Genomic DNA, 26,096 nt, shown 5'->3' with positions numbered 1-26,096 from the left:
GAAAAGGGGAAAATCCCTTTGCAATTTAATATAAATTAAATTATTCTTTAATAATGAAATAGAAATCTGAAGAGATGGAAAGTGTCAGCCCCTGCACCCCAATTTTTGCAGAGGAAACAAATGGGTATCTCAGAATTGTGTTAAAAGTTGTAAGAAGGACCCACACCAAAGAACCACCATTGAATGAATTTTTTTAATTTTTAAAAAAAGAGCACTTTCCACAGCACACTGCAAGAATGTCACACAGCAATGGTTTGCTGCTCTTGTAAAACAAGGTATGTTATAAAACCAAAAATTTTTAAATGTTAAATGTTTTCAAAATTAGATAGCTCTCTTAATTTATACAATGCATTAAATAACCAGTCATCTTAAAACCCTTGTCAGAGTAGTAAGAACATGTTTCAGAAGTAATGAATTATCTATCAAAGACTGCATCTCTCTAGAATTCAGCAAAAAGCAACAGAAAGGATTTCTTTTACTAAGGAAAAAGGAACCATTAGGTTCCTTTTTCAAATATAGTAAAGGAAAGTTTTCGAGTCTAAGTATTTAGATTTTTACTTTTTATTTCTAGAAAAATTTATGTTAACACAGAACCAAGAACTAACATGTGTTTTTAGAAGGTGTTCCAATTTTAACTAAGTTCTGAGAAAATAGCAAAGATGCAGTTAATGAACTTCATTATTAGCCCAGGTATACAATCAATTTTCTTAGAATCTGAAATTAGTGCTGAATGTTCTGTTAAATGAGGTCAAATAATCTGTCCTAATTTATGTAAATTGTGGTACCCCTGAGTTGCATTATATCTAGTTTATTCATAGGATTACTTCCAATTGTCTTCTAGTTGCTTTGCTTAGAGAAACTTCAAATAAGTGGATGTCTTTCAACTTCACACAGTTACAAGCTAGTAAAGTGTAAAACATACTATATTTTTTTAAATAAAAATTTGACCAAAATATGTAAAACATGGTTAAATCTCAAATTCTGTTGTCCCAAGTAATTTAAATTTTAGTTCTAAGTGTAAAATGCAGGTACGTTACCCTTATCAAATAAAGTCTAAAAGTAGAAAAACCAGAAGTTAAGAAATTTGTAAAACATTCAAGTTAAACCTCTTGGATATAATCTGACTCAGAACTATTCAGAAACCTATGATGCCTTGTCTTGAACAGGTATGGGCCTTAATAAGATTTTCAAATGTACCAATAAAGGACTCATTCCTCTTTCACATAAGTCATTCCAAAACATTTTTCATTCATCACTTTCACAAGGAAAACCCACATTTCTCTTTAGAATCATGGTCAAGTACTTCATCTAGGGAAGAAAAATTAAGAAATACTGACTTCCATAAAATGTTCTGGAGAGGAAGATATCCAACATGGAAAAGTAAGGGAAGAAAAAGAAATTCTACTAAAACTCTTTCTTTTCCAAATATAACTGTCCTTTCTTCGTACTTAGAAATGTTACCTAAATTTAAAAAAATATGCACCAAAACACTTATGCCCTGAATCATGCAAAAATCGTGTCTACTTCAGCTACAATAACCCAATGCAGCTGAAGAATTAAATTAGCCCAATCACATAATAAGAGGTAGTGACATTCTATTCTTACAGTGCCAAGCTAAAAATCCCACACATCTGGCACATGGGTCACAATGAAAAAACACACAGAAGCACCATTGCACACTCCTCGTGTTTCCTTTTTTTGGTATTTCAAGTTGCCCACAATTTCACTTGCCACTGGCAGGAGACAATCACCACTGCACCAACATAGTTAGAGGCAGCAAGTCTTGGTGTTATTCATCACATGTTATTGGCGGGCCTCCGTCATCTTTTAGAAATGAAGCAGACTTCCTTCCATTCTTCTGAACATGATCTTCATTCATCTTCTCCAAAGCTTCTATCTACAAAATTAGAATTTTAAACATAAAACAGACTTGTTAAAACACAACATTCGATGTTACAGTTCAAAATGACAAACATATTAGACAGGCCAGCATTTATGTAGGGCCAATACCAACTCATACCTAATTATAAGATAGTAAAGGGGTGGGTAACAGGGCTCAGCACTTTTTTTTTTTGCTTTTTTTTTTGAGGGGGGAGGGCAGAGCAATTGGAGTTAAGTGATTTACCCAAGGTCACACAGCTAGTAAGTGTTAAGTGTCTGAGGCTGGATTTGAACTCAGGTCCTCCCGACTCCAGGATCGGTGCTCTACTCACTGCGCCACCTAGCCACCCCTGCACTCAGTGCTTCTTAAACTGTGGGTCATGACCCCATATGGGGTCTAGAAAAATTTGGCAACAAGGTTTCTGAATGCACAATGGCCAAAAATTAATTCAAAATCAAACACATAATCAATCCAAGGTGTTTCTGGCAGTGCTAGCCTTTGTTGCAATGCATAACTTCACTGCAGCTTTGGTTCTGAAAACGAAGCCTGTGCACTTTGCTCTGTGCATGTTGTTGCACCACACAATGCCAACAAAATGCTGCCAAAAAGTAAAAAGGTGTCAAGAGTGGAAAAAAATTTAAGAAGCCCTGGTCGAGAAGACCTCAATTCAAACCCTGTCCTGACACATGATGGATATCCCTTCTAGCAAATCACAATCTCTCTGTGCCCCATTCAACTCTCTAAAACTGCACAGCTGCACAACAGCTACTGATCCTCACCAGAAGAATACATTTTCTTCAAATGCAAAGAAATTAGAGGTCCAGACCACCACACCTCACTGCATCCCCACACCCCCATGAGAAAGGCATGCTTAATTACAGGCTAACAGAGTAATTAGAACTGGTTTATAAATAAAGTGGCTTGGTTTAATTATATTCCTAAATGCCATGTAACACCCCTAAACTTGTCCTCTCTTTTAATCATGTTGGCAAGGATACCTAGCTGTGGACACTGTACATTAAAGATGGTAAAGCATTATTTGTTCAGTGTAGGAACTAGGTGGGTTGTAAGCATAAACAGGTCAATACATACTCATTTATAGTCAATCACTGATAGAAGAAAATTTTCATAATATTTTATATCTACTGGTAATAGGGACCTCAGAGTTATGTGGCAGTTGAGGCTGAGTGTGTTTCACAAAGTCATAAAAGTAGCAAGCATCAGAGGTGGAATTTGAAGCTAGGTCCTCAGATTCAGGATTCTTTTCCCCGTACCATGCTGCCCCTCTTAAACAGGTGTTACTAAAACAAGCAACTGATATTTTTTTTGTTAATTTTATTTTCAGTTCCAAATTCTCTCCCTTCCCTAATCCCTCTCTACCCACTGAGGAGGCCAGAAATGATACCCATTATGCATATGAAGTCACGCAAAACATATTTCCACATTAGCCATGTATGGAAAAAAACAAAAATAAAGTAAAAAACGTGCTTCAATCTGCACTCAAGAGTTCATCAGTTCTCTCTGGAGGTGCTAGCCAACTGATATTTTGAATATTCATAACCTGCCTAAATAACTCATGCTATTCTACCGAACAGAAAAATAGCTAAGCTATGCTACCTAATATTTTATATACTTACATTACGACTTACAGGATTTTACTAAAAATAAATTTGCAGAACAATGGTTAATTAAAGTTTTCCCCTTAAGATACAGCTCTCAATTATCTAGGAGTTGATGAGTCTGTAGAATATTCATACAAATAGCTGAGTGCTATTACTATTACTATTAACTAGAAATATTAAGACATCATCTCCCCAACTTAAAGCTGACCATTTTTTGGCAGGGAACTTAGACTAGGTCTTCCCACATGACACTCCACCTTCCTATTCCCTGCATTTTCTCTGGCTGTCCCTCATGCCTAAAATTCTCTCCCTCTTCATCTCTGCCTTCTGGCTGTCTCAATTAAAATCTCATCTTCTTCAAGAAGCCTTTCCTCATTTCTCTGTAATGCTGGTGCTGCACTGAGATCATCTCCCATTTATTCTATCTCATTTGTACATGGTGGTTTGCATGCTGTCTTCCCCATCAGACTGGGAGCTCCTTGAAGGCCAGGACTGTTTTTGCTCTTTGTATTCCCACAACATAGCACAGGCCTGACATAACAGCTGCTTATTATGCTTGATTTGATATAAAAAGTGTGCAATCATTTGATATACTTATAAAATTTGAAACTATAAAATGTTACTTATACATGTTAAGCTATTATCATGTTGTTTTCAAGTAAGCAGTAACAGAAAGACTGACTATCCACCCCAAAATAAATAAAATGAAGCTTGTCTAAGACTTCTTCTAATTCTAACTCCTATGAAACTTATGAATATTGAAGAAAGCTTGAACTAGGGTGATGCCATCAGAAATAGAAAAGAACAGAACAGATTTGAAAGCCAGACTTCAAAGGAAGAACTGTTGTTAGAACTTGCTGTTTGTTAAGGGTATTAATAGATGGTGGAGGAAGAATAAGTGGTAAAGGAGAAGTAGTCAAAGGTTTTTCTGAACGTGTGAATCTGTGTCAGGGGTAGAGTTAGTGGAGTACCAAATTCCTCCCAATGCCTTTCTTCATAAAGGGCAAAAACTGGATTTTTCGGCTTCCTCCACTCTGCATCTGCTGTCCGGCCTGGTTTCGAGTCTACAGAACCAGATGCCCCAGTGCTGGGCAGCCTTCCCCAATTCCTAACCCCTGATTTCCTGCCTCTTTTTGTGTGTTGTCTTCCCACTTCAGACTGCAAGTTCTTGAGAGCTTATCTGTAATCTCCTTGCACTTAGCAGACACTTAATGTTTATTGGATTAGAACCAAATGACAATTATTTCTGAGGTGGTTGTTGGGGGAGTTCATGGAATTTCCTGCTTCAGTGCTGCCACCTTGGTCCCACCTCCCCATAACAATTATTTCTAATGGGGAAATCTGGAGGGGTAGTTGCTTTATGAGGAAAATTGTTTTAGACACACAAAACTTGAAATGCCAGTGACAGCCAAAGATATGATTTAGCAGGCAGCTAAAAATACTGAAAATCAGGGTATAAGGAAGGGTTGGATATATCCATTTCAATCAACAGCATAAAGGAATAGATTCAGTAGAGGAAAGGGAACATCGATTATATTTTGATTCAACCTTATGGCTTAGTAGAATGTAAAGCACATAGTAGATACAGGAACATTTGTTGGACAAAGAACAGGGGGATGAATTCTAAATCTTAGGGTATAATTTAAGGGGCAGAAAGAAGGGAAGTAGGAAGGGGGAAAGGTAAATACAGTATCCTAGACACTTTAAGGGAAAAGAGTTTCAAGGAATGGATATTTAGCAGTAGCATCAAATTATCACTGCTACTTATGTTTCAGTCATTTTAGTTTCTCAAGAGAACATGTGGGGAAGGAAATTAAAAAATACACAAACCCAAACTGTAGATTTCAGACATCATCTAATCAAATCTCCTCAAGAGGAAATGAAACTCCAGTTTTTGTTACTTGTTAGAGGTCTTGAGGGAAAAAAAGTTGAAATTAAAGGTTGAAGTGAAGGTTTTAAATTATCTAGGGCTTTTAAATATCTGTTCTGTCCCTGTCTCCTATTATGACAAGTAATTGCACAGTAGTTGAAAACACTCACCTCAGCCAGGAAATCAGCTTCATTATCTGCTGTTATGTTTAAGCCTGACACAGCATTGAAGAGGTCTCGTTCACCAAGGGCTTCACTTACCCCTCCTTTCTGGAAAAACTAGTAGACAAAGTACAAGGTCAATCACTGAACTATTAAAATCATTTTTTTAAGATGAACGAGCTGTAGTACCTTCGCACTACAACGATAATAGTAGTGTATCATTCAAGCCGTAACATCCTATAACAAGCTACTCTTTAGGCCTTATTTAAATCTTTTTCCTTTCTCCTGCTCTAAAATACTTAATTTGACACATCACCTCCTTCCATAAACTACTAAGACAAGATTAACATACATGAAAGTTTTGCTTCTCCTGATCCTTGTTTTGAATTCAAAACCACTCCAACAAAATAGCCTAACTCTGACTGAAATGACTTATTCAACAACTATCTGAGTCTGTATCAGGTGAACAGAACTAGTCACTTCACTTCTAGGGCTGTGAGGAATATGTTTTATAGTTATGTTTGTTATGAACAACACTCTCCTTTCACCCTAACCCGTCACTTAATTCTCACCTGTGATACATTCCTGCAATCTCGAAACAAGAACTCCAGACCGTGAGGATGAGTTGGCTCCACAGACTGACTGACATCAATCAACCAGACCTAGTTCAAAGGCAAGGCATAAACTGATTTACTCATCAATATAGGAAGTTTCTATTCCAACTGTGCAAATAACATTAATGGACTATGAACTTCTCACCTTTCCGGCATGCCACAGCATGTTGTACTCACTCAAATCAGCATGGACGAGACTGCACTCCTTATACAACTGCTGCATCATCTGTGGGAGAAGGACGAGCACTTAGGGAAAGGTGTCAAATCAGTTCTTTAACTAAAAGGGGGCAAAATAATTCTAACAACACTTTAATGTTGCTATCATCTTGTTGTTCGGTCATTTTTGACTCTTCATGACCCCATTTGGGATTTTCTTGGCAGAAATACTGGAGTGTCTGCCATCTCCTTCTCCAGCTCATTTACTAAACTGAGGAACTGAGGCAAACAGGGTTAAGTAACTTGTCCAGGGTCACACAGCTAGTAAGTGTCTGAGGCCAGATTTGAACTTTGCAAGATGAGTCTTCCTGACTTCAGGCCCATTCCATTTCCCAAGTGTGGTTAAGTACAATATCCTAAAACCCTACCCACAAACCCAGGCAAGTTAGGCTAATTTTTCTTTTAAAAGTATTGAGACCATTCCCAAGTCTTGATTGGCTCAGAGGACCAAAAGCTCAAGGCTGATGACATCTCTCCTGGTCACCTGACTACAAAGCAGCCATAAAAAGTTCCAAGAATTCTCTCTATGATGCTTGGTTGGTAAATCCCTTAGGGAAACTCAGGCAAGGGAGCTTTCTTCAGCTGAATCAATTCAGGGTGTCCTCAATGCTGTTCCCTGTTAAACATCCTCTTCCTGCTATGGCTAAGTAAGACTCTGTTAACTCTGGAATGATCTCTTGGTGTTTCATTCTGTTCCATATTGAACCTAATAGTTGACTAGCCTGAATCAAGTCCAGGCCAGAACACCATGGGAAATGCAAAAACAAAAATATCCCCTCATTATTCAATTAGAAGAGTAATGTGTTCCCTCTCACCTGTCCCCTAGCTAGCCATTTCAAAATATGTATTTGCCAAGGGAGAAAATCTTTGGTTTTGCAGAAAAATTTGAAGTACCCTTTCTAAAAGTGTCTACAAAAGTAAAAATATTTTTTTTATTTTTGAGCTATAGCACTTATATCATAAATAAAAGAATGAGACACTACATTTTTATACACATATAGTAATATTAAATTAATCTGGTTAAGTATGGGGGAATAGAATGAATACCAAATTATCAAATCGCATGTTTCTCCAATGATACTAACGCTGATAGGAAAAAAAGCACCCCAGGCATTCGTTTATCCAACTATTTTTAAACATAAATATCTCTCTATCACTCCAGATATATGAGCAGAAAACTCCCTCAAGATCACAGTGTAACGTCAGTATGTCATCTCAAAACCTGAAAATGTAGAAATATAAAAGAAAATTTCTATAAACATAAAAGAAAATTTTAACTTACATGGAGGGTTTGATAGTAGGCCTCTTTCATGTCTTCAGTACTAAGTTTTACTTCCTTTAGTTTGGGAGCTGGAACTTGATCTTTGCCAATAAAAGACATGACCAAAATGTGTTTCTTTAGCATTACAACTTCTGGGCAAGAGATACCAGCCTTTTGCATTCTGGATATGGGAGGAAAATCATCAAGGGCAATGTTTAAAAAAAAAATCAGACAACTATATCACAGCAAAAACTTATTTAAAAAACTATTCTACTTAGTATTTATCATCTTATGCCTCTATAAATTTTATCTTGTAACTTTTGCATTTAAGTAAATATATACTTCAAAAAGCAAACATAAGTCACAATAACATGACGAGAAGTCATCATGAAACACATTACAATTACTTGAGATCTATTAGAACTTGTAAACTGCCCTGAGAAGCAGCAGAGTAAAGCAGAAAGAACTGTCAAGAGATAAGGGTCCTCATTCTGGCTCTGGCACAGACCTTACTGTCTTGATCTAAGGGAGGTCACTGAACCTCTCAGAACACTAGTTTTCTTAGCTGTAAAATAAGGGAATTGGATGCATACATGATCTCCAAGATTTAATCCACCTCTAAATTGTTCACTGAAACATAAATCTGAATTATAAATACAGTAAAAATTAAAATTAGCAAAACAAAAATATCCTGTCATAAAAGTTTACAGAATTTTATATTCCATGTAACAAAAGCTTAAGAAAATCTATCTAATCTGGTGCCAATGTAAACGAAAACAGATTATTTAGCCTATAGAAAAGGAAGCAAAATTTTTTTAAATAGCTCAGTGATATAAAATTTATAAATGGGGAAAATGCCCAGTTGCTCTTTATTTCCTGTAGGCAAAGAGAAAATGGTTTTCATTTTAGTTCTCAGAATGTTATAATAAAGAGGAAAACATTTCACTCTGGTATTTAAAAACTCTTGTTATGAAGAGAGATCAAGAAGTTTCCTTATCTGGTAGTCTTTAAATGAACACTTAGGATGCCTAAAACAAAGGTGACAGACACCCAAGATCCTTTTTTGCCTTTTAATTTTCTGTACCTTGTTAGATTGTGCATTTCTTTTTCTGCCCACATACGGATGATCTTTCGTGGATTCAATTTACTGAAGCGATCTTTAAACCTGAAATCATCCTTAATGTACTTGTCACGATTCTTGAATTCATTCAGAGTTGTTTTAAATACCTTTAGGGCACATTCTGCAGGTATAACCTTACTATCTTCTTTCCCATCTTCCATGCTGATATAAAGGGAAAAAATAGTCAAGTCAGTGAATGTTTCCAGATCCTAAGTAAGGCCTTTTCTAACTGAATATTTTAAGATACAAAATCTTTGAGCAGAACAGAATTTCAACACATTCCTATTCTGAGAAACCATCAAACTTTTTTCTCCAAAAAGGTCTACAAATCTTGAATCATGAAAACTTTTTTTTTTTTTAATAAGCAATTAGGGTTAAGTAACTTGCTCAAGGTTACACAGCCAGTTATTTCTGGGTGTGGTGCTAAGTGTCTGAGCCCAGATTCAATCCCAGGTCTCCTGACTCTGGGGCCAGCGCTCTTACTGCGCCACCTGGCCGCCCCTGAAAACTTTGGTTTTAATAGACAATCGTCACCTCAATGACAATTTTTCAGCAGCACCGAGAAATTAATTTTCCCCTTACTGGTTCTGGTGACAAACCCAAGAAACAAATAAATGATTTTTAAAAAGAGGCTAGGTTTTGTTTGCAGACTAGGTATGATACATATAAAAACGAGAGGAAGACAAAAACGACCTTTCAAGGTCTCTCATTATAATGGGCAATTCATTATTTGGTGTACTCAAAACTGATAATCTGGGCCCCCTCAAGTCTTTTCTCATGTTATCATCAGACTGGTAGAGCAGAAGACATTGCAAACCTGTATAGCTTGATTTCAGAATGGCCCAAAGTTTGTCATGCCATCTTTGCAAAGAAGTAAGGAAAATGTGACTTGGGCAACAGTCCAATCTCCAAGTACATGATTATGTAAAAGGTAAATTCAACTGACTGAAAACCAGGTGAATCAAATCCTTATTCTCTGTGACTCTGTAAGGGTTATGGGATTTAAAGATCTCCCATGCCCCATGGACATGCTGACATAGCAGAGCAAGAGAAAGTGAAAAGCCGAGCTAACGGTCCTGCAGTTGGCAGTTGGTGGCGGTTGCCTTTTTTTTTTTTTTTTGAGTTAGGACCCCTGCTGAGCACTGCCAGGGGCCGGAGCTGCTGGGAGCAGGACTTTCTGCTAAGGACTCCTGCTGAGGACTGCCAGGGGCCGGAGCTGCTGGGAGCCCACTTCCCGGACGCTGGGTGGTTGCTGTGAGTGGGGAGAGGAGGACCTTTGCCTGAGGTAGCCTGTTCTGTTTTGAGGGCTTGAAAATGTGGGTGCTTTCTACTTTATCTACCTGTGCCAATGTCATAACTACTCTGATGGCTTTCACTTTCTGGTTTTGGGACTCAGTCTTTTGGTATCTTAATAAATTTTCTAGTTTATTTCCCCAAATGGCAAACCTGACATATTTTGTGATGGATAATTATATCAGCATATTTGTAATCTCTATAGGCATTGTGAATATGGCATTGCTGATACAGACTCCTCGGACTAAAAACACCCCCTAGCTACCTCTCCTCCATAACTTTCCCCATTAGAATATAAGCTCCTTGAGGACAAGGACCAAGACTTACTTTTAGAATTTGTATTCCCAGGACTTAGCATAGTAGAGGCCTGATACATGTGGTAAGCCTTCAATATGATTTTAAAAGCCATTAATGGCTGAATAATTGTAACCAAAAATGATAAGCAATGTCAAACAGAAAGGATTTCCCAATGTGTGCTAGAAGACGCAGTATTTTGCCCCAAGCTGGTCAATTCTTCTGTCAACTACTTGTAGAAAAACAAAGGTAGCATATAACAATGTCCTAAATATATAAAATCTTATACTTAAAGACTGATAATGAACTAGTCTGGTTTGAGGAGTCATAAAAATAGTTCCCATGAAAAAGAACTTAGCTGACTACAAGATCAGTCAGTATGAGGTGACAGTGTGACACAGCTGCCAAAAAAGCTTGCTCTATCTTGTCACTCCCCTCTGCCATGGTAAGACCATGCCAAAAGCACTTTGAGAACTACATTTTAAAAGAAGATCACTACCACAGAGAGCCAGCAGTCTCTGAACATGTTGCATGATAAACTATTGAGAGAACTGGGAAAGTTAGAATGAAGAACCGCCATGGGCAGGTGAAATAAGTGAGGTGGTGATGAGAGGACAAGAAGAGAACATCACAACTGTTGCCTTCAAATATATGTGAGTTGTGTGTGAGTAAAATATGGACAAACTTAGCTTATGGGCCTCCAGGAGCGAGAAATGCCAAGCGTCCCCTTTATGCTTCACTAGCATTGTTCCCTTACCTGAAAGGCCCAACACTTCTGTCTTTTTCCTGTCCATTTTTCTATTTTTGAGGTCAAATTCCCTCTTCCTCAAAGTCAAATCAACTCTTCTTCCTCAAGTCCCAAAATACTTAAACTCTGTATCATTGGATTCAAAGGTTTTCAGTTTACACTGGGCCTCAAATTCATTCCCTCTAACTATATTAAAATGTAATTGGAAAATACTTAGCAAAATCAATTAAAATACAATACAGACTATTAATATAATACAGACCATTAATTTGTCAATGTGCAGCACCAACAGGGATCTGGTGCTATTGAGTTTGACACCACTGATTTATATACCATCCCTTTAATTACACTCAATTACAACAGTTAAGATAATTGACAGTCATCAGTAAAAAGGAACAAAAGGCTTGGCAGAGTACACCCTTGGTGACTACATTTGAGACACCTGAACTCTATCACCAAATTAAACACCTTTTTATACACAACCTTCTCAAAAGGTTGTTTCAGTAGTAGTGCTTTCAACTTCAAGGGCTAAGCCCAGATCTTATCATGGCTTCAATGTTGTACTAACTGCTTTAAAAAGACTGACTGGCCAACCTGGGAATATAAACCAGCACGCCCCCTGTGTTTAATTTTTCTCTTCTCTTTAACATGAAAACTAAGTATTCCCCATCTCTGTTCATTCTAAGAAAGGCAATCAATATATTGGGGGGGGGGGGCCGGGCCGCAACAGTCACATAATAAAAAAAATAAAAATACTTTCTCCCCCTTTTTTTATAAAAAAAAAAAAAAAAAAAAGGGGGGGGGGGGGGGGGGGGGGCGTGCAGCAACAGTCACATAATAGAATCCTTACATATCCTGTCTACCTCTTGCTCTGAAAACAGTAATGAAATCAACACTACCATCACCTCCGGAAAAAGACTTCATGGACAGCCCTTTTTCCCCCATCCACCATCTTTGCTACTTCCCAAACCATAACTTCCTTCCCCAGTTACCTCTCTCCTCTGTGCCATCTCCCCCATTAGAATACAAGCCTAATGAGGTGAGAGACTGTCTCATTTTTGTTAGAGTGTTTGGCATACTACCAAGAACTTAATAATTTTCTTTATTCCTTCATAATATGAGAATTAATAGATTCTCCACAGTCCATTATTATCAGATAAATTTTATCTGCCTCTCCTAGGTGTCAAACAATTTACAGCCAACTTACTCTTCCAAAGCTACTCTATTCTTTCCCACACTACAGGGGCAAAAGCATGCACCAAAGCAATGCATCCTAAAATGAAGGTATTTGAAAGCTGATCCACATATATCAAATAGGTCAATATTAGTAGCTCCTTCAATCTTCTACCTCAACAACATTTTCTTAGAATGGAACAGAGGTATTATACTTTTGCCCCCATTCCTTACCTCAAGAATCATAGGAGCTCTCAGGTTTTCAGTTTATACTGAGCCTCAAATTCATTCCCTCCAACTATATTGAAATGTAATTGGAAAATGCTTAACAAAATAGATTTAGATTCCAGCCTCCTCCATCCCCCAAAAGGAAATCTTTTATTTCGAACAGGAATTATCAGATTTGCAAATCTCTTTGCAGCTTTTATTTTTACTTCATGTGAGGTTCTGGGGCATGCATAGGGGCGTGCGTGTGTGCATGTGTGTGTATACACACACACATATAAATAAAATATATAGCTTAACAAAGTCAGAAAAATTTTCTAGCTAGGGTATTATGAGCTAAAAGATTTTTATGTATAACAGAGGCTTTCTAACATTTCTCTATGCTTCAGTTATAAAAAAGGCAGTCTCTTATAAACATTTTGATTAAAAAGGGATTCCTCTACTTGTAAATGCTACTTCAATGCATCATCATAACACAAAACTGACCCTGGAGTCTCAAAGGTCCTGCTACATTAAGCAAACAGAAGTATTAAAATACAGAGAGTATAGCTATATAAGTAACTAACACTATAGGGAAGGAACAGTGTCCTTGACTAATTCTCTTTAAATTAGAATATTTTGCTTATTTACCTCCCTCCATATGCATGAAAGACAACAGATTCCTTTCCTGTACTAATACAGCCAGTGATTGTCTCCAGCATTCCAGAATTGACCATCTTGTACATAAGTAAACGTGTTTTAGGATCTACTGCTTTTTCCTGTAAAAATAAATTATACATGCAAAAGATTACTCAACTACACACATACACACACACACACATCAAAAAAGTAGAAATATTTTCATACTCTTTCAAGTGTGGTTAGACTTTTCTCTCTCCCATATTCTGAGGACAGGTTTGGTTATTTAATTATCTTGCTACTTAAGTCTATCTTTAATATGCACTAACTAAAGTTCGATTACAAATATAAAGAAAAGGCATTAATCAAATAAATTTTTTAATGAAAAAATCCCCAAAATATTCATCAGCATATAAACTATATATTTTGCTTTAAATATAAACATCTAAAAATTATAGTAAATTAGGGAATAATAATCTAGAAAGTTAAGTGATTTTTAAAAATTATTTGTAGTTTTGGTTTGAAAGGTCCAATCTTGTTAAAAAAAAAAAAAATGTCTGGTCCTTTGATTTCGTTCACATAGGGAACGATAGTAAGCAAACTCCCTTTACCAATTTAAATTGGCACCAGCTCTGAAACCCAGAGAGTCTTAAGTTTCCTGGGGCATTGAGAAGTTAAGTGATTTGCTCAGGTTCACACAGTCAATAGGTGTCAGAGGCAGTTAAGTGAACCCAGGTCTTCTTAACTAAGAGACAAGTTCTATCAACTATGATATGCTGCCTCTCTTGTTAAAAGATATTATTAAAAAAAAAAGTAAATATTCTAAAACCAAAGTGAAGTGTTTAGGCTATGTCTTTTCACCAAAGACACAAGAATTTGAGAACACTTACTGCTGTAGAATGTTCCTTTTTCTCATGGACACGGGCACTCCGACGTTCCTCAGAGTAGGCATGTTGTTTTAAAGCATTAAATACCTGATTTGGTAGTTTTAAATCCATCCCAATTCCATCTCCTACCTGGAATCCAGGTGCAAACTACCAATAAAAATTTAAGACATTATAATTGTTATGCTACAATATAAAGGATTACGAAGTTCAGCTCTCAACTACTAAGGACTTAAGACAGAAGACCTAAATAACACAAACATTTCTTACGTTTTTTCTATTCCTAGGTTTTCCTAGGTTTGCTTGGTACTAGAATTTACAAGCTATTAGAACCCATAGATATTACACATAAAGAAACTAATATTCACTTACTATCAACTATAAGAATTCTTTTTCAGAGGAACAAAGTGACCAACTGTGGCATTTTTTACACTAAGATGAAACTTGTTTTCATAGAATTATCTACTAAGATACTAGTGATCCCTTATTTTAAACAATAAATGTATCATTTTGATCTAAAGTTCCTTGAAATTTTCATTTGCATAAGTTTCTTCATCAATTGAAGTATTAAAGAAAAGATTAAACTTTTCCCATAAGTGTTCTATATTTCTTCTTATTCAATTAAACATGCTTTTAGAACATGGTGCTTATTTTTTTCTGATGGCTTGACAGCTAAGAATGGCCTTTACATTTTTAAAAACAATTGGCCTGGAGACCATAGCTTTATGACCCATATTCTAGAAGGCACACACATATTCCATAACTTACATTTTCCATTCGTGCTGTATTCTTTCTTCCACACACTACTTCATCATGTTTGGTGGTGATATCTTTTCCTTTTCCAATAAAACCCTTTTTGGGAGTAGGAACAGGTTTAGCTATATAGGTGACCAAGGCAAGGGAAACAAATAATGAACAATATCCTGTGATATTCAACATTTTAAAGCTAAAAGACAGGTAAACTAAAAAGCAGATTTTCAGTTACATATTTTTGGTTATGAATTCACTGATAAAAACTAAAATTGCACAAAAAAAAATTGTAAAAAAAACAAGAGAGACCAAAGAAAGAAGCAAAAAGGAGGTCTCTCCCTTTTCCCTCTCTACCGATGATCTTCCACCCTCAACAGAGACAAAGTGAATATAGACCTTGTACCTGCTCTGTAGGGATCATGGCGAGTGTCCTGCCAGTCAACTTCATCTTCAGAGCTATCACTGTCCTCATAAGGATGCACCATTCGATAATTTTCAAAGGAAATGGAAACTTAAAAGATATGAAACATTTGAAGATTTAGTAAAATATTATATGCATTTTCTACTAGCCAATGGAGTTCATACAATAGGAGAATATTACCTTTGCTATCTCCATTGAATTTCTTTTCTTCACGCCGAAGTTGGGCATCATATTCTCTGTCAAACTCCATCTGCAGCATCTGGGCTAGCATTAGATCACTGGAAGTATCAATATTTTCTCCAGTAACAAATGGTCCTTCAGCAACACTATCCAAAATAAGAAAATGTAAAACTCATAAAATCCTTTAAGTACAAAGATGATCACTGTCCATAGGAAAATTATTTTTCAGGACATAGTTAGCAATGGTGAAGGGGTAAATTTAACTATTTATATACAGTTATTCCTTCCACATCGCAGGGGTTAGGGGGGTAGTGCCCCTTTGATTTAGAAAATTCATGTAAAATTTTTTGGCGCTACCTTCCTCCCAGAGAAGTCTTCTGAATGTTTACTCTTATGGGGTGTTTACAGTATCTTACTGTAATATTTGGGCTGATATTACACAATACTATACATATATTTTATGCATTTCTGAGTTTCTAAAATTTTTCATCATCTGCTAGTCTTAACGTTTTGTCTGTGGCTATACAAAACTCCCAAAAAATTCCCATTTAATTTCTTAGGCAGACCTTCAACATGTCGAAATTATGATGGGGAAAGTTAAAATGTGGAAGGGATAACTGTATCAACACTCCCAGTTTTCCTTGTGACAAATGACATACACTTAAGAGCTGGCTGATCAGGTTTGGGAGTGTAATGATGGAACAAAAAGGAAAATGGTCCCTATGGAAATCCAAAGAAATGACAGATGCACTAATCCCCTACTCACAAAGGGAAACAATGAAATATAGATATACACATATTTTGGCCATAATTTGGCTCTACTTCACTATTCAATATCTAAAACTGTTTTTTTAGAAAAAGGTCATTTTACTCAATAAGAGAAAATCTAAAAAGAATTGTTCATATAGGCAAAGATTTAGAGCCGGAAAGCACAAAAACATACACAAACCCTTTCATTTTATAGATGAAGGAAATGAGGTTCCCCAAAATGTGGCTTTGCTTAGTGCTCAGAATGGTGCTTGGCACATAGTAAGTGATTAATAAATGCTTGCTTACTTTGTAAGTTTACACAGGTAGAAGTGTAGAGCAAGAATGTGAACCTAGGTCCTTAAGCAACTAAACCACTAGAAAATTGGGGTTCTCAGCAAATTATACTTACGCAACAGCTTCTGGAAAAGCAGCGGCTTCATCTTCTAATTGTAACTCTTTAGCTAATTGTTCACTCATTACATCAGCCAAGGAACAGGATATTGTATTTTGAGGGGTACCCCAAGGACACTATAAGACAAAAAATTTTAATTATATTTCACAATTTGTAATTTAGCTTTTGTTTCTATATCCTAGTACACTTTACCAAGCAACACCAAATGTAGATTTATATCTTAGAGAATAAAGAACAATCATATTTAATAAAATAACTGATAAAATTAAACACCCAAGTTCAAAAGCAAAATATTGTCTCTTAAAAATCAGTTACAAGCTCTCTGGCACCCACTACCTCCAAGTCATGCAAAAGGTGACTATGAACAAACTTTGGAGCTACAGAACCCACAAAATGACACAGAGAAGCTAACCTCCCGCGGAGGACAGCCCGAGAGCCCGGCAGGGAGCAGCCAACACAGTGCTCTGGGAGCCAAACCCCCCCCCCAACCCCCCAGGAGCCCAAGGTTTTAGCCCCAGGGCTGGCCTGACCAGCTGCCAGCTGAAGGACCTTCAGATCACCAGCAGCTGCGGCTGTTTCCAGAATTATCAATCCACAGATGCTAAGGACAAAGCAATATGTCAGTGCAGTGTGGACTCGGGGATCCAGTAGTTTGGGAGTGCAGTAGCCCTTTATCCCCTGGAGGGAGAAGCCGCTGAGGTGCTCTGCAGCCGCCACCACATGGCAGCTTCAGCTCTTGACCTGCAGACTATGGGGGGACCAAGCAACCAGTCTGAAGGGTAATTGCTCTTGCTTTAACCTGCTTGGATCTGGATTGGGGTCTAGGGTGGAGGTCCTGGGGTATGTGACCAGCTTGCCAAAGCATGTGGAGGCTTCAGAGGCGGCACCCAACTAATACCTTCGGCAGCTGAGAAAACCCCAGCGTTTGGTACAAAGCTCCCCTGTCTGGTAGCAGAGTCCTACTGTGGCAAAAAGTCCAAAAGTCAAGTAATTGAGGGGAAACATGAATAAATGAGGGAAGCAAAGCAAACAGAGGAATCCAACATTAGACTCTTATTTTGGGGACAAAAGGATCAAAGCATGGAACAGGAGGAAGACAGTGAAGTCAGAACTCCTGCACCAAAAGCTTCCAAGAAAAATACAAGCTGGTTACAGGCCATAGAGGACCTTAAGAAGGATTTTGAAAACCAAATTAGAGAAGTGGAGGAAAAATTGGGAAGAGAAATGAAAATGATGCAAGAAAATTATGAAATGAGAGTCAACAACCTGACTGAAGAAAATAACACCTTAAAAAATAGACTAACTCAAATGGCAAAAGAGGCTCAAAAAGGCAATGAGGGGAAGAATGTCTTAAAAAGCCAAATTTTCCAGATGGAAAAAGAATCTCAAAAGGTCACTGAAGAGAATCATTCCTTCAGAATTACATTGGAGGAAATGGAAGCTAGTGACTTTATGAGAAATCAAGATACTATTAAACAGATCCAAACAAATGAAAAAATAGAAGACAATGTGAAATATCTCATTGGGAAAACCACTGACCTGGAAAATAGATCCAAGAGAGATAGTTTAAAAATTATTGGACTACCTGAAAGCCTTGATCAAGAAAAGAACGTAGAAATCATCCTTCAAGAAATTCGCAAGGAAAACTGCCCTGATGTTTTAGAACCAAAGGGCAAAACAGAGGTTGAAAGAATCTACCCATCACCTCCTGGAAAAGATCCCAAAAAGAAAACTCCTAGGATTATAGCCAGGTTCTGGAATTCCCAGATCCAAGGAGAAAATATTACAAGCAGCCAGGAAGAAACAATTTGAATATTGTGGAAATACAATCAAGATAACTCAGGATCTGGCAGCTTCCACACTGAGAAACTGAAAGGCTTGGAATATGATATTCCAGAGCTGGTGATTAAAACCAAGAATCACCTACCCAGCAAAACTGAGTATCATGTTCCAGGGGAAAATATGGTTATTCAGCGGAATAGAGGACTTTCAAGCATTCTTGATGAGAAAACCAGAGTTGAATAAAAAAATTGACATTCAGATACAAGAAGCAAGAGAAGCATGAGAACGTAAACAGGGAAAAGAAATCATAAGGAACTTATCAAAGTTGAACTATTTACATTCCTACATGGAAAAACAATAATTGTAACTTATGAAACTTTTCTCAGTATGAGAATAAGTGAAGGGAATAGAAATGTGTGTGTATATATACACACACATATACATATATGTCTATATAGGAGGGTATATGGGCATATGAATATATATGTGAATGTGTGTGTATATATGTGTGTGTGTGTGTGTGTGTGTGTGTGTGTGTGTGTGTACAGGTATACAGATAGCACAGGACCAGTTTAATGGGAAGGGATGATACTTAAAAGGTGAAATTAAGAGGTGAGAGAAGAATATAATGAGAGGAGATGGGGAGAGACATATTGGGGTAAACTATCTCATATAGAAAAGGTAAGGGAAAATGGTTGCAATGGAAGGGAAAAACAGGAAGTCAAAAGGGAATGGGTCAACCTTATTCTCATTGAATTTGGCTTAGGGAGGGAAGGACATACACACTACAGTATCTCGCCCTACAGGAGAGTAAGGGGAAAAGGGATGAGAGGGAGGATGATGGAAGGAGGGCAGGCTGGGGAAGAGGGAATTTAGAAGCACCCACTCTCGAAAAGGGACAGGATCAAAGTTGAGAATAGAACAAGTGGGAGGTGGGATAGGAGGGAGGGAAATATAGACAGTCTTTTTAATATATGTACTATGGAAATGTTTTGCATTAGCTATACATGTACAACCTATATTGAATTGCTTATCTTCCCAGTAAGGGTGGGTGACACGAGAGGAAAAGAATGAATCTGGAATTCAAAGTTTTAAAATCAAATGTAAAAAAAAATACACACACACACATATACTATTATCAATATTATTTTACATGTAAATGGGAAATAAGATATACAGGCACTGGGGCATCCACCGTGCCCTACTGGAAAGTTGGAGGGGGTATGGGAGAAGATATGGGAGAGGGCTGATTGGAAGAGGGGATACCTGTGGATATCCTATTTTGGGGTGGTGGGTAGGGGAAAAACGGGGAGAAAATTTGTAACTCAAAATCTTGCGGAAATGAATGATGTAAACTAGAAGTTAATAAAACATTTGATAAAAAAAATCAATTACAAGGTGGAAATGGAAGCAGATAATGTAATCCCTATTACTGAGGAGCCTGATGCTAGTGGAACATTTGAACCCCAGAGTTCTGAGCTCCAGTGGACTATGCCAATTGAGTGTTTTCACTAAGTCCATTATCAATATGATAAAGGGGGGACCTAAAGTGGCTCAGGTTGGTCAAAGTTTCTGTACCAATAGGCATACGGACTGGAGTACCCAAGTGGCCAATGCACTTCCAGACTGAGCAAAACAGGGAGACTTAGTCTCAAATCAATTGTAATATTCAGGAAAAAGGAAGAATGCCAAATATGGTAAATAAATATATACTATCACAAGAGCTCTTTAAAAAAGGGACACTTGTAGTTCTTGACTGCTGTACCATCAGTGTGAATTGTAAAGCTCATTTCCCACCTGCCTGTACTCCTTTAGACTTCACTACGCTCCCAGGAATGTCATCATCAGGAATCTTACCCTGAAAAAGTATATCACCTCACCAGTATTCTCAGTACCCTTCTTCCTCTCTGACTGGGTCCTGTGGAATGAAAAGCTCCTCCCCAAACCTCCAGGTAAAGAGGGAACCCAGGTCAACCATCTCTTCATTTCCCACCTAGCTATTCAGCTCTGGACTTTTCCTTCATGCTCTCAAGACAGGTACCTTCCTCCTCCAACCCCTCATTCAGGCTTCCTTTTGCATATGGTCTTCCATTATTAAACTGTAAGCTCCTTGAGGGCAGGAACTGTCTTTCCTTTTTCTCCATATTTGTATTCCCCAGCGCTTAGTATAATGCACATATTAGGTACCTAATAAATGTTTATTGATTGACATGCCCATTTTTCCTCAGAAGCCTTAATACTCATTATTCTTAATTCTACCCTTTGAGGCCAAGTAGAGGAAGTCTAATACTCATTCTACATAACAGTTTCAAACACTGAAAAAAACTCTTATTATCAATCATTACTGCCCCACCCCCAGTCAATTCCCACCCCTTAAGTCTCTCTTATCTAGGCTGAACACGAGCATTTCCTTCAACCAGTCCTCTTATGGCATGATTTTGTGCCCTTTACCCCCTTAGTCACTCTTGCCTGGTCACTTTCCAGCACATCAATGTCTTTCCTAAAATGTGGCATCCAGATATAACTGAAAAGGATACTCCAGACAGAGTGTGACTAGAGTAGAGAGGGACTATTACTTCCTGTAGAGAGTAAGAATGGTGGACTTGGAGACAAGACACCCAAGTTCAAATTCAAAAGACACTTACTGAGCAAGTCATTTGACCTCAATGTATCTGTTTCCTCATCTGTAATACAGGGATAAGAAAACTGCCTACCTCCCAGGGTTGTTGTGAGAATCAAATAATATAATATACATACAGCTCTTTGCAAACCTTAAAGCACTATTTACATGCTAATCATTATTATTATTATTATTATTACTATTACTGTCACTGACACAGATACTCTTCCTCCCACTCCCAGAAAACCTTATCTCATGTTAGCTTTTCTCTTTGCCTTAATCATACTCAACTCATTTTGAGCCTCAAGCCCCCTAAGACTGCTATCCTGATGCATTTCCTCCATCCCTGATAAATGTCATTTTATTAGATTCTGGACAATTCAGTAGCCTGTCAAAACCTTTTTGGATCCTAACTCTAATGCAAGGGTTCTTAAGCTATAGTCCACAGACCTGAATCGATTTTAAGGGGCCTATGAACCTAGATGGAAAAAAAAAGATTACACCTTCATTTTCACCAACTTCTAACTGAAATTTAGTATTTCCTCCAACTATGAATATAGGCAACAAAACATGATTCCAAGAAGTGGTCAACAGATTCACTAGACCACCAAAAAGGTCTGTGACACACAAAAAGGTTAAGAACCCCTAATCTAATGTGCTACCTGAACAAGTGATAATAAATTTCTTAGGAGTAAGAAAATATATGGTATATAAATACACATATATGTACATATATAAAATTAGTCAAGTTGTTACCCTGAGCTCTTTATGTCCCTAATGAAACTCATCTGTCCTGGCCTCTGCTCCCAAAATTGGCTCTTTATAGTTGAAGTTCTAGAGTGAATTATGTTTAACACTCTGGAAGTGTTCTAACTTTGGATCTAATAAGCATTTTCTGAACTTCAATAATCTTCTAAGAGAATCCCATGTCCATCAAATGGGAAATAGCTAAACAAGCTGTGGTATATGATTGTAATGGAATATTATTGTGCTATAAGAAATGATAGCCGGATGATTTCAGAAAAACCTGGACTTAACATGAGCAGAACCAGAACTCTGTACGTATTCACAGCAATTATGAATAACTTAGCTATTCTCAGCAATACAGCCATCCAAGACAATCCCAAAGGACTAATGACAAAGCATTTTATCTGCCCCCAAAGAAAGAACTGATATTGACTAAATACAGATTGAAGCATGCTATTTTTCATTTTCATTTTTTATTTGAATTTTCTTGTACAAAATGATAAATATGAAAATGTTTTACCTAACTACACATGTATAACCTATATTTGATTGCTCACTGTTTAAGGCTGGAAGAATAGAATTTGTAACTCAAAACTAAAAACGACCCTAGGCTCCTCTGCCTTTGGCACTAGGGCTTTCACCTTTCAGGCTATGTATTCTGCTCATCTCTAAACCCAGGCCACCTTGCCATTGGCCCTGCTTCTTCTTATCTGGACTAGCATGGTCCAAACTAAGCCTCCAATATGTCCCAAATCCCCAGACACAATTCTTCACGTGCCGTCCAGCTATCCCCCCCAGGTCACCTTGCCATCTGCTTCTGACCTGGCTTTCCTTGGCCGGGTCAGCATACCTTTCCTCATTACTCATGTCCAGATATATAATCTGTTACTATTTTCTTAATAATACATGTCATCTTTGTTTCTCCTCCAACCACCTAGTACACATAGCCCAGGAGTTGGGCACCTGCAGTCTTGAGGCCACAGGTTCCCCACTCCTGATATAGCCCCTCATGAATGGATGACAGTCTCACTGCTGATCTAGTTGCTATTCTTTCCCACTTCCAATCTGTTCTTCATACCCCTCACCAAGACTAATCTTCAAAAACCAACAATTTAATTAGATATAAATCCCCCGCAATAGCTACCTACTACCTAAGTATGGGTTAACAACTTAATGTAAACATTAAAAAATAGAACAGAGATGATTTAGTGGGATTGCCAGACTGGTCCAAGGCAATGTTTATTTTTAACATCCTTCCACATTCCTCTTCTCCTGATGCTTTCAGACATGTCCAGAAACTCATTTCTCTCATTTTTACAATTAGCTATCAACTAATTCTGTTCAGGAATAATCAAGACATTAGTTTATAGACTCTAAGAGGAGTATTGACGTTTTTTAAGAGAACTTGGGACATCACCATAGGCCAAGGGTGGGCCTATGGGATCAAATTTAAACTCAAACTAGCATTCAAAGTTATCCACAAACTGACTTTCTCCCACCTTTCCAAGTTTATCTAATAATACCAACATGTCTAGAATGTGCTACCTCTTTTTAGTCCCTCAATTCCTTCAAAGTTCAATTCAAACACCACCTCCCTTGCATGAGGCCTTTCCTGATTTCCCTCCCCCCACCCCCTGCTAGTGCTTCTCCCCCAAATATACTTCGAATAGACTCATATAAATGCACATGTTTCCCACAAAAGACTCATATAAATGTACGTGTTTCCCACAACAGAATGCAAGCTTGAGATCAAGGGCTGTTAAATTATTTGCCTCTGAATTCCTAGTACCTGGCCCATAATTTAGTGAATATTCTACAAAAATCTCTCTCCCCGAAATCTTTCTAACAGCCAAGCTTACTGCTTCAATTGTTTCTAAATTTACTAAATATATTCCTACCATTGAGCATAAAGTTCCTCCTTGCTAAGAAATATTTTTCATACTCATTAAAGGGTAAGGGTTATTACTGTGTACCCCCCATTTTTTACCATAGTAACTAAGCACTTGAAGAGCAGCAAACTAAAATGTAATTTTGTAGATGTGACCAGAAACAAACCCAAATAAATCATTTCTATTCATTTTATACAACTTATAAAAATATTTTCTTTAAAAATTAAACCAATGTCTTTCTTCACATTCTTTGTCAGCTTCATTACAATAATTGCATGGTTTAACTAGTATTTATTAACACTGCCACATGCTGATTATTTTTAAATTCTGTAAGTTACCAAAACAAATACAAAAATTAACACATAATCTCAAACAGTTTAAGCAACAAAAGAACTTCTGCTCTGAGGCCCCTGCTCTTCTGAATCACTTTTAGGAAAACCCTCCATCGAAACTTTCATCTTACTTCTTACCATCCCCATTTCTTCCACAGCCTCAACAAACTATCTTGCTAGCTTGTACCCCTCCTTTCCTCTAGCTCACCAAGTCTGGAATTATAAAACAAATTAATTCTGCCAGAGTCCCTGGATTGGGGTATGTCAATCTCGGGACACTATCTCCCTAGTTGTGTATTATATTGTGTAGGGTATCCCCACCTACCCATTAGAATGAGGAAGTCAATAACACCCCCGGAAACATTATGCTTAATTTTGAAAAACAGGAACTCTCTGCTTTTGATTTGTATCCCAATTGCTTGGTAGAAGCAATAGGGTGCTTAATAATCAGTAAGTGCTTAATAAATGCTTTTTCAGCCATTCATTCAAGCTCACACATAATACACTGTGATAATACCTCTTCCAAACATAAGAATTTTTATGTAAAATCAGTATTTGAAACGATTAAGTGTTTAATTTTTCTTTGTGTTACTTAAATGACAACAATAAATGCTTTCCTGAAAAATATAAAGTCATGAAAGACACTAAAAATACAATCTAATATCACTTCTATACTACTAGTGGCATTGATGAATAGGTCCAGATAACCCAAAGTAAAACACAGTATTTGTCAGCAAACAAAAAAACTAACATAGTTGAGATGAATCTAAGGTAATTCTCATTGCTTTAAAGAACTGCTATAGGCACTTTTATACAAACTTATTTTCTTTAAATTCATCTGTAGGTTTGTTTTTTTTTAACCAAATAATTATTCCCCCCTTTCTGGAAGATATGTAACCTAAAGTCCCATAAGTCCCTCTGAACGACTACGAACTCAAAGTGGAAAAAAATACAACTTTTAAAACCAGAATTTTTATTTTATCTATTAAGAACCACAATTTGTTGGCAACAAAATCTTAGGAACAAAAGCAAGTTTCAGCAAACTAAAACAGACGCAGACAGAGACACACATCACAACCAATACAAGCACAGAAAGAAATGGTGATTCATCCTCCTCTACAATGATTCATTCTGGCTTATGAGCACTTCTGACAACGGATCATTCAAAGAGAAAATGTGAAATGTTAAAGATTAGGTTTCAGTTAATGAGAAAAGGAGAAAACTGGCGTTGAAAACTAAGCGAAGAAAACCTCAGTACTCCTTTAGCGCTAGATGGGGAAAGCCTAGCTCTATCCCCACCACTTAAATATGTGAAAAGAATCGGGGGTCGGGGGACCCCTTACACCGGCCAGGAGAAGGCAGGCGGGAAGGATTCTAGCAGCCATTGGCCACTACAAACATCAAACCGCCAACCCTCGGGGGAGTTGGTCTACAATAACCAATGTTTCCGACTTCTTTTTTAAAAAGACACAACGGAGGGGGTAGCCATCACCGAGAGCTTCAAAGGGGAAAAAGGTAAAGTAGGGAAGGCCCAGAAGCCATCGCTCCACGGTTTCGAGGAGAGGAAAAAGCCTCGCCTCCCCTCCCCACAGGAACGCGACGACCCCGCGAAATCGAGGTTTTCTCTCCGCTCCCCCCAGCCCGCCCCCGTCCCAACGGGAAAGCCCTTTCCCTTCCAGTCTCCCCCCCTTTCTAAGGACCAAGGACCCTCCGCTCGAGCGGAGACTTCCGATTCAGTTCCTCAGCGAAGCCTCGAAGGAGGGACTGCCACCTGTGGGAGGGCCGTCCCCGCCATCCCCGAGCTTCCTAGCCTCACCGCCCCTCACCTTGTTTGGTCCCCAAGCCGACCCTGGCCTGGGCTCAGGAGTGGTGACACCGACCAGATCCATCTGCAGAGGACACGCGTACAGAGAAGCGAGCGGAAGAATGAGAGTGCGAGCTCCGTAGAGGTCTAGGACGAGGAGGCGGAGACGGCGGCAGCGAGAGCCGGAGGCGGAGGTGACAGATGGCGACGGCGGCGTCCGGAACTGAACCTCTTCTCTTCCGCCCTCACCCCGACGACGATCGCTTCCCATTGGCCCTCCTTCCCAGCGCTTCCGTTTGCGTCCGCTCACCTCCCCGCCCCACCCGCTCAGGAGCGTGACCTCACTTCCGGCTCAGACCAACTCGGAGGGCGTTCGCTCTCAGGTTGTTTTCGAGTTCCCTGGACGGTCTTAGGGGAGGGGTGTGTAG

At 38.1% G+C, this 26,096-nt stretch overlaps 1 protein-coding gene across 1 annotated transcript; it reads right to left on the bottom strand.

Annotated features, from left to right (window-relative positions):
- Positions 1 to 174: 174 nt before the first annotated feature.
- On the bottom strand, positions 175 to 25,929 carry RIOK3 (RIO kinase 3). The gene is made up of 13 exons (XM_069099779.1): positions 25,691 to 25,929; positions 16,492 to 16,610; positions 15,333 to 15,478; positions 15,135 to 15,242; positions 14,750 to 14,859; positions 13,988 to 14,131; positions 13,110 to 13,237; positions 8,711 to 8,908; positions 7,648 to 7,807; positions 6,295 to 6,375; positions 6,108 to 6,197; positions 5,545 to 5,652; positions 175 to 1,897 (listed from the first exon to the last, which is right to left on the bottom strand). Exons 1-13 carry the CDS (start codon positions 25,751 to 25,753, stop codon positions 1,790 to 1,792), a joined length of 1,563 nt encoding a protein of 520 aa, XP_068955880.1. The 5' UTR covers positions 25,754 to 25,929; the 3' UTR covers positions 175 to 1,789.
- Between the last annotated feature and the right edge of the window lie 167 nt (positions 25,930 to 26,096).

Source organism: Petaurus breviceps, unplaced genomic scaffold (genome assembly GCF_028583685.1).
Source record: "Petaurus breviceps papuanus isolate PSGF00001 unplaced genomic scaffold, PetGlider_PUasm1.0 38, whole genome shotgun sequence".
NCBI classification, from domain to species: Eukaryota; Metazoa; Chordata; class Mammalia; order Diprotodontia; family Petauridae; genus Petaurus; species Petaurus breviceps.
Note: the sequence above shows the minus strand (reverse complement) of the source record. Positions and strands in the feature narration are given on the sequence as shown.